The sequence below is a fragment of the Lipotes vexillifer genome, unplaced genomic scaffold (assembly GCF_000442215.2).
Source record: "Lipotes vexillifer unplaced genomic scaffold, Lipotes_vexillifer_v1.1 scaffold545, whole genome shotgun sequence".
Classification (NCBI taxonomy): domain Eukaryota; kingdom Metazoa; phylum Chordata; class Mammalia; order Artiodactyla; family Lipotidae; genus Lipotes; species Lipotes vexillifer.
Genome location: NW_006779129.1, coordinates 222,653 through 231,783, shown reverse-complemented (window position 1 = coordinate 231,783; position 9,131 = coordinate 222,653). Strand labels below are relative to the sequence as shown.

The 9,131-nt window shown below is 57.7% G+C and overlaps 1 protein-coding gene across 1 annotated transcript in view; it reads left to right on the top strand.

Moving 5' to 3' along the window:
• Positions 1 to 9,131, top strand: part of PCNT (pericentrin) — a 100,314-nt gene that overhangs the window by 82,222 nt on the left and 8,961 nt on the right. Inside the window, exons 38-45 of the mRNA XM_007452502.1 lie at positions 403 to 576; positions 1,169 to 1,364; positions 2,402 to 2,624; positions 2,911 to 3,061; positions 3,531 to 3,944; positions 7,313 to 7,500; positions 8,285 to 8,387; positions 9,089 to 9,128. Of these exons, the coding sequence (XP_007452564.1) occupies positions 403 to 576; positions 1,169 to 1,364; positions 2,402 to 2,624; positions 2,911 to 3,061; positions 3,531 to 3,944; positions 7,313 to 7,500; positions 8,285 to 8,387; positions 9,089 to 9,128 (1,489 nt within the window). The remainder of the gene's footprint in view (positions 1 to 402; positions 577 to 1,168; positions 1,365 to 2,401; positions 2,625 to 2,910; positions 3,062 to 3,530; positions 3,945 to 7,312; positions 7,501 to 8,284; positions 8,388 to 9,088; positions 9,129 to 9,131) is intronic.

Genomic DNA, 9,131 nt, shown 5'->3' with positions numbered 1-9,131 from the left:
GACATGTGGGATCTTCCCGGACCGGGGCACGAACCCATGTCCCCTGCATCGGCAGGGGGGGGGCGCACACCCCGCCCCCCCGCGCCCCCCCCCCCACGCACGCACATGCCCTGCACATGCACACGTGCAGGCACACGCACACACACTGTCTCCGCCACTCAGGGCCTGACCTCCCCTGGACCTGGGGCTCATGTGCAGCAGCCAGAAGAGAGAGTTGCTTGCTGACATTCACTCTGTCTTACCTTGCCGTCGTGTTGGGGGGGCGGGTTCTCTGTCCAGAACTGGCTCCTTGTGCCCCTATGCAGTCATGGGCGTCTGTGTGTCCCGTAAGTCGGGGTGGGTTCTGTTTGAACCTGCAGGATGTGTTTATAGGGACACGGGCTCTTTGTTTCGATATTTTAGGAAACTTCCAACGTGGGCCTCGATTGGAGAGGGCAGTTTCTGCAGATCGTGCAAGAGGCCTTTGAAAAGGAGCGGGAGATACTGAGAGTCGAGGTGTGGCCCCGGCCCTGTGGCTCAGGCCCTGGGGGCTGCGGCTCCCTGTTGGAGAGGCTGGAGAAGATGGTCCAGGAGCAGGTGAGCTCATGCCTTGGCTTCCCCCCGGAGCCCACCCTGACACAGAGGGTGACAGAACGTGTTTCGCCCGACCTTAGAGCAAGGCAGTGACTGAGCAGCAAATCCTGCCGCAGTCCACAGATAACACTGTGTTTTTATGCATGACTTCCGTGAAGTGGAAAGCTCTGTGCAATTATCTCCCTTCCGGATCTCACTCTGTTCTGGAAATAACTGGCCTTTCCTTGAAAGCAAAAGAGCCATTCTAGGCGGCCCAGCTCCAGGCTGTGAGCGCTGAGCCCAGGGTTGGAGGGTCGGCACCGCGAGGGCTGTGGGAGCCTGCTTCCTGCCAGTTCCCTCGTAAGAGAGGGCAGGGTGCATGGCGAGCGTCGACCAGGCCCAGCAAGCGAGACCAAGGTGCTGGGGGCAGAGCTGCGTGCGATCTGAGGGTTCCAGGGCCACTGTGCCCGCGTTCATGCCGCGCAGTTGTCCCCCGCGTCCTCCTGTGGCAGCGACGCCGGGAGATGCTCTTGCCTGGCACACCAGCCTTCAGGACCCCCTTCTTCTGCCGTGTCTTATGTCCCCCTGCCCTGATCCCTTGCCACCCCATCTGCAGGGGGACCTGCAGGAGAGGTCCTTGGAGCACCTCCGCCCGTCAGACAGGAGCAGCCTGATGTCTGAGATCCAGGCTTTGCGCGCCCAGCTGCGGATGACGCACCTACAGAACCAGGAGAAGCTGCAGCAGCTGTGCGTGGCACTGACCAGTGCGGAGGCCCGTGGGAGCCGCCAGGAGCACCAGCTGCGGAGGCAGGGTGGGTGTGGCCTCTCGGCTGCGGCCCCGAAACGTTTATCCTGACACTCACCTGTCAGGAGGTGGCAGGCAGGTCAGCGAGCCCCTCACTGACTCCCCAGGCCACCGAGTGCAGAATGCGTGCCGGTCCGGGTGGAGGCCTTGCCCAGCATCCCGGTGAGCAGCTGGTGGGGGCCGCGTTGGCGCCAGCGTGCTGGGCGCCGCAGGCCCATGTCCGCGAGGGTCGCTGGGGCTCGCAAGAGGCTGAAGCGGCCTGTGGCAGGTTTCTGCGTTTGATTTAAGCTCCGGGATTTTTATGCAGACACTCATGTCACCTGCAGGAGGGAGAACACTTTATCTTATTTTTTCTTCCCCATCTCCTCTCCTCCTGTTCTTGCCATTTGCCCTGGGGATGCTCTGAGGGCTGAGTGAGGGCTGGATTCCGTCCCGTGGGGCAGCCTGCCTTCGAGCCCCAGCCTTGGCGTGGTGCCTCACGCTGTGCAGTTCTGGGCTGGATTTGCTCGTATTTTGCATCTGTGTTCATGAGGGTCCTGGTCCACGGTTTTCTTTCTTCTGGTTTCGGTTCCTGGAGGAGTGGGTGTGTGTGCTCCTAGTTCTGGGCGGCTTCTCCGCGAAGCTGCCCGGGCTGGGTGGGCTCCATGGAGGTCCGTCTCGGCCCAGCTCCAGCCTTGGCCTTGGGAGACCCTGGGCCTGAGCGTCGCAGGGGTCGAGAGGGCGTGTGCCCCCCCCCACCCCGGAACCCTGTTGCGTCGCATGGCCTGCACAGCTGGGCGGTCCCGCCCGCTCTCTGCCCGTTTGTCTCTCCCTGGATGCTCACCGGCCACGAGGGCGAGGCTGGCGGGGTGTGAGCAGGAGGTGTGTGTCCCGAGTATCTGGGCTCCGTCAGAAACGGCAGCTTCTGGGTCATAGAAGCTTCCTGCCCCCCGAGTGGACACAGCCCCTCCGTTGCTGGTCTGTTACTGACTCGCTACGTCACCTGTGCGGCTCACTTTGGACTCGTGAATAATGCTATTTTAATTCATTTAATCTCTTTCTTAGTTGAGTTATTGGTGTATAAGGTTGAGCAGGAAAAATGTATGGTAAGCGACCTGCAGAAAAGCCTGAACGAAGAGCAGGAGAAAGCAAATAACGTCCAGAAGCTGCTGCTGGTGGAACAGAACACAGTCAGAGATCTGAAATCTGAGCTCTGCGAGTGTAGACAGGACAAGGAGCGGCTGCTGAAGTGCCTGGACGAGGTGCAGAAGGAGGTCCTTCAGCTGAGGTGCGGCCCCACTGGCAAGGCTCCACCTTCTAGCCCCATCCTGCCCTCAGGCTTCTGGCCGAATAATGCCGGAAGTCACATGGTCCCTGCCACGTTCTTGGCCTCGAAGTGAAAGATGCCATGCCGTCCGAAGCCGCGGTTTGCCCGGCTGTCGTGATGGGTGTTGGGGAGGAGCCTCTGCTCCTGCAGGCTCGTGGGGGGCCGCGCACACTGCAGGGCCCGCCCTCCCTGCCCTGGGAGCCCAGGTGCTGGCCTGCGTCCCCTTGAGAGCCTGTGGCCCACACAGGTCGGTGCTGGACAGTAAGGAGGATGACCTGCAGGCCGCTCTGCAGCAGCTGGAGGCCGAGCGCACCAAGGAACGGGTCCTGCAGAGCCGGCTGGAAGAGGAGCGGCTGCAGTGCCTGCAGAGGGAGAGCCAGAGCGCCAGGACCCTGGAGGTGATGTGCGCGGCCGCGACTGTGCCTGGAGGGGCCAGGGCTACACCTTCAGGGCTCAGAGGGTCCCTGCACGTGTGGTCCCCGCCTCTGGGCATTCGCTTCCCTGAGGGCAGTGCAGCCTCAGAGCCGCGTGGGGGCCCTGCCTGTGCGCAGGGGAGGCCTCGGGCCGGCGCCCTGTGCGGCAGCCGTGTGGCCACGCTGAGGCCACCCGTAGGCCTGGCTGAGCCGAGCACCGTGAAGGGGTCGAGGGCCCGCCCTTCAGCAGCACCGGAGCCCCTGATTCAGGGAGGGAGGTGAACCTGGGACGTTGCACTGTGCTCAGAGCAGCGCCTCACCCCCGAGGAAGGCCGGCGGAGCCACGAGAAGAGGGGTTATGCTCGCCCTCCTTCTACCCGAAGTGTAACGTCAGAAGCTGTAGCTGCGGCAGCTGTTTAGATGCTCCTGCCTCGTCTCACTTTCCCCGATGCAGGAGTTAAGGGCGTCTCTGGAGAAGCAATGTGCTCACAGTGACCAGCTGCGCGTGGCGCTGGAACACGAGCAGACGGCGAGGGACAACCTCCGGAAGGAGCTGCAGATCGAGGCCTCGCGCTGCGAGGCGCTGCTGGCGCAGGAGCGTGGCCGCCTCTCGGAGCTGGAGCGGACCCTGGAGGCCGAGCAGGGCCGCTCCCGCGAGCTGTCCGAGGCCCTGCAGCACGAGCGCCGGCTCACAGAGCGGCTGAGCCGGCGGCCTCAGGACAAGCAGGCGCAGCCGGCTCTGCTGCAGAAGCTCAGGGGCTGCGAGGCCCGCGTGCTGGAGCTGGAGGTGGCGCTGGAGGCCACGCGGCAGCGAGCCCTGGAGGCTGAGGCCCACGTGCACCGCCAGGACGTGGAGAGGGAGCAGGAGGTGAGTGTGGCACTGAGGCCTCCCGTGGAGACCCCGCTGAGAGCACGGGGGACCTTATAGCAGCCAGGACGCAAGGACAGCGGCACAGCCGAGGCTGAGCCGAGCAGACACGGAGAAGTGGAGCAGGTGACAGAGAGACAGGGAGACGCTGGTGGGCCCGCCACGGCCGGAGGGCCTGTCCTGGCTCCGGGCTGTCCCTTGGTTTGTTCAGCGCGGCGGCTGGAAGTCGGGAAGCGCGCGTCCTCCGACTTTGTTCTTTCCCAAGGTGGTTTTGGATCCTCGGGGCCCCTCACGGTTCCGTGTGCGTCTGTGGATCGGCTTTTCCGCTTCTGCATGAAGGCCCTTGGGATCTTGGTAGGAATCACACTGAGTGTGTAGATTGCTTTGGGGCGTGTTGTCTCCTTGACAGTGCCAGGTCTTCCCATCGTGAAATCGGCAGGGCTCTCTGTCTGTTTAGCTCCTTATTTCTTTCAATAATGTTTTGTCACTTTCAGGTGATAAGCTTTGCGTTTCTTTTGTTAAACTTATTCCTAAATATTACTTTTTTGATGCTGTTGTAAATGGAATTACTTCTTACTTCCGTTTTCAGGTGTTGTGAACGTGTAGCAATGTGGGTGATTTTCACACCTTGATCTTATGTCCTGTGACCTTGCTGAACTGATTTATTATTAGTTCTAATATTTTTAATGGATTCTTGGGGATTTTCCATATAGAAGATCATGTTTTCTGCAAATAGACATAGTTTTACTTGCTCCTGTCCAACCTGGATGCCTTTGTCTCTTCTCCTTGCCTGACTGCCCTGGCCAGAACCCACCGTGTGTGAGGGCAGGCGTCCAGCCTGGTTCTTTTTTTTTTTTTCCTTTTTTTTTTTTTTTTTTTTTCCAGCCACTCCACGGCATGAGGGATCTTCCCGGACCAGGGCACGACCCCGTGCCCCCTGCATCGGCAGGCGAACTCTCAACCACTGCGCCACCAGGGAAGCCCCAGCCTGGTTCTTGATCTTGGGGAGCAGTCAGTCTTTTACTGCTGAGTGCGATGGTAGTTGTGCCATTTTTGTAGATGCCCCTTATCAGAGGAAATTCCCTTCTATTTTTAGTTTATTCAGTCTTTTTTATGTTTAATCATGAGAGAGTGTTGGATTTCCTTTTTCAGTGTCTTTTCAGATTTATGGGTTTTGTCCTTCTCTTGATATGATATAGGACATTGATTTTCATATATTCAGTCATCCTAGCACTCTTGGGATGCATCCCACTTGAATTTGGTGTATAATTCTTTTTTAAATAATGTTGGATTCAGGTTGCTAGTATTTGGTTAAGGATTCCGCGTTTATATTTAGACATGTGTTCTGTGGGCTTCTTTTCTTGTGGTGCTTTTGGTTTTGATGTCAGGAAGATCTCGGCCTTGCGGGATGGGCTGGGAAGTGTTCCCTCCTTTATTTTTTGGATGGGTCTTAGTTTTAGATACACATTATACATTGACCAAAAGCATTTGTTCCTGAGGAAATTATATCCTGTGCTTTCTCATGGATTGACCTTTATTTTGCTCTCTTTAAAAATATTTTTTAGAACTTCAAAAATATTACCTTTATTATTTCTTTTTGGGGGTTTTGGGAAATTATAAAAAGCTCTTAAAATGCACAAGGAAAACCAATGGCCTGGTCTTTTTAATGGTTAGGCTGCCATGAAATCGTCAAGAACTAAATATTAGTGAGATATCATTCACATGCTACTGAGTCCACCAATTTAAATTGCACAGTTCAGCGGTTTTCAGTATATTCAAAAGTTGTGCAGCCTGATATCACTGCAGTCAATTTTAGAACATGTTCATCACCCACAAGGGACCCCTGGGCCTGTTAGCGGGGACCCAGCCCCTGGCACCCACTGGTCTACTTTCCATCTCTGGATTCGCCTCTTCTGGTCATTTTGTGTCAGTGGAATCACACGGTATGTGGCCGCCTTTTGTGTCTGGTTCCTGCCATGGGGTTTTCGATGCTCACGCGTGTTGTGTGTGTAACGATTCGTGTTTTTGGTGGGGTCAAACAGCCTGGAATGCAGTCGTGTTTCATCACTAGAGATCGTGGAAGTGGAGGAATCGTTTGGGGCTGTGGCAGAGGCCGGGGGTTTCCTGACAGAGGCGGCTAGAGTCACGGCCCTGGATGGGCCTTGGTCACTCGGGACCCCCAGAGCGTGTTCCAGGTTTTTTGTGCGTGTGGGGGAGAGAGGTTTGTTGTCTTCATGTGCTTCTCAAGGGGTTTCCCAGACCTTATCCAGAGTCTTCTGCCAAACCTTTTTATTTAATTTTGGGGTTTTTTTCTTTTGTTTTTCTTTCTTTCTTTATTTTTTTTGTTTGTGGTTTGTTTTTGGTTTGTAAAAATGTAATTGCTTAAAAAAAAAAATACAAACAAAGTATTTTCCAAGTCAAATTAGTCGCTGTCCTTCATGATGCACCTTGATATGTATTTTCTTTCTTAAGTATGTTGTCCTTTTGGTGTCACTCTTACTGTACGTAGTTAACTTGATCTGGGTTAGGGGGTCTTTTTCTGGCTGTAGTGGCCCAGGCCTCTGATAGTTATTTCAGGGCCAATTTCATCTTTTTTAAACAAAATAAACCAGTGGGTCTCTTGGTTTTGTTACTTTCCTCTTCTGGAAAATAGATCAAAAAGGATCGCAGTTTCCTGAGGAGGCTCGAGCACTGAATGGGGGTGATGCCGGGAAAGGGCAGGAGGCGCTGGGTGGGAAGCAGGCCTGGTCCGTGTGCCGGACTGAGGAGTGGCTGGGCCGGACCTGTGCCCTCTCTGCCCTGCCTGGTTCCGCCCTACCCAGCCTGGCCATCTTTGTTTCCCTGGATCCCCCCTCCCCAGGCGTCACCATCCCCTGGGGTCAGCCCCCTGCTCTCCGAGCCCCCACCGCTCCCTGAATTTCTCAGCATGTGGAGTGGTTTCTGTCGGTGGTCTGCTGTCTCCCTCTGGAGACTCGGGTCCTGGGTGTGGGGCAGGGAGTGGCCTGGCCGGCTGGGTACCCTGGCATCTCCACAGTGAAGGGCGGGGATCGCGAGTGGGGGGCACAGGGCCTCCTGAGACTCAGGCCTGCCTTCTCGGTGTCGAGCACCCACTCAGTGCCCGCATGCGTGCTGAGGTGGGGGGCCCAGCTCGGGCTGTGGCTCGTCCCGTCCTGGGTCCTGTCCTGGATTCCCGGGGTGGGGGGACCCTGACACCGCATCGCGCCTTGAGCCCCCGTGTGGAGCATGTTGGGGGTTGGTCAGTCAGGGCCCGGGGCCGGGCCGGGCAGCCCCTGCGCTGAGCTCCTGGCCCCGGTCTCCACCCCGGACTGTGTTTGAGGCTCGCTTCTGTTTTTCGCCGTTGCTGACAGCGGGAGTTAGAGCTGCAGCGCCAGCGGGATGAGCACAAGATCCTGCAGCTCCAGCGGACGGTGAGGGAGCTGCAGGCGAGGGAGCCCGCGCGACCCCGGGAGCAGCAGCGGGGCCTAGAGAAGGTGCGGCAGCAGCTGCTCTGTGCTGCGGGGCTTCTGACCAGCTTCATCAACCAGACAGTGGACAGGCAAGTCTCTCGGGACTGCCCCGGCCATATTCCCAGCACCTTTGATGTTGAGAAAAATTCTGAGTGGGGTGTGTCTTTGATTTCGGGTTCAGGTTTTCATGAAACGGACTCTATTTCTCATCCCACGTGTGTGGATGAATTCGTGGGCAGTATTCTCTTGAAAGATGATGACAGCACTGTGGTCTTTGCATTCTCATATGACAGGAAATCCAGGTGTCTTTCAGATCAGGCCTCTCATGTCCCTTTTCCGTTGCTCACCACCCAGAGGGTCTAGCCCAAGGCCAGCCCCCCTCCCACCCGAGTCCCCCAAGGCAGGGCTGGTGCCCGGTGTCTGTGCAGCGTTTGCCTCGCCTGACACCCTGGCCCGCTGCCCATGGGGCCAGGATGCTTCCGCCTGGTCGAGGACCCACGACCCTGCTGTTTGGCGGGAACCAATGTTGATTTGCCCTTTTCTGAACACACAGAAGCCCAGACCATACAGCTCTCTTGTCCGTAATTGGGTTTAGTTAATGGAGCAGCAAAGTCTTGCTTAGGGACAGCGTTTTAGTAGCTGACTCAGAGTCCCAGCAGAGAGCAGCAGGGGGAGGTGGACACACTGAGGTAGCCTCCGTGGTCTGTGGTCAGTGTTCAGTGTTTGGAGGCTTCCGGGCTTCACAGACTGCCCACTTCCAGGCCGTGCCGCCTCCCGGCTGCCACAGTCACCGCCGGGCTCCCCGGGCGCTGCACCGAGTGCCTGTCGCCCGGGACCCACACGCACCTTCTGAGTGTCCGTGTGCTTCTCCAGGACCATCAGTGATTGGACGTCGTCAAACGAGAAGGCAGTGGCGTCCTTGCTTCACACGCTGGAGACGCTCAAGTCTGAACTGGGCGCGTCCAGCTCCTGCCGGGTGAGACCAGCTTTCTTGTTCACTGTGGCCGGGCCTGCCTCCGGCCTCGGCCTGTTGCATGGTTGGCTCAACGCACTGTTCCTGGTGCCCATGGGGGCACTGGTCTGTCCCGCTCCGTGGCCAACCCCCCGGCCTATCTGCCGCTCACGCACCTGTGTTGCGGCTTTGGGCTGGAAATGAGCTGCCCGTCAGCAGCGTCGGGGGTGCTTCAGGTGTCCTGACTGCTGCTATGAATTCCCGACAAACTTCCGTGGCGGTCAGGACGTCGTGACGTCTGTCGTGGAAGCAGCACGCGGCGCAGGCAGCGGGAGAGCTGACCCTGCCGGTGTGCTGCGCCCGCTGGGGCCTGGAAAGAACGCGCCTGTTCGGAGGGACCCTCAGGGATGAGCGTGCTCCCCACGCCACCCGTCACGTCCTGCCTCTGCCGGTGGTGCTGTTGGAACAGGGAGAGGGTCGTGCTGTGACAGCCTTCCCCTGTCCGTGCCCGGTTTCATGCAAAGTCTGTTTCATGCGAGAGCGAGAGGAAAAGCAGTCTGATGGCTTTTGCTCTCTCCTTCCCGTACGTGGACTCTGCCCAGCCCCGCGTGCTTCCCACCAACCCCAAATATGTTTAAAGTTACAATCCCTGAAAACAGCCGACAGTAAAAGCCACGAATAGCAGCTTTTAACGAAACGTTTTCTGATCTCGTTTTCTCCTCAAGAAGAAGACGACGGTGGAGCTGCAGGTCCAGCTGGTGGACGTCC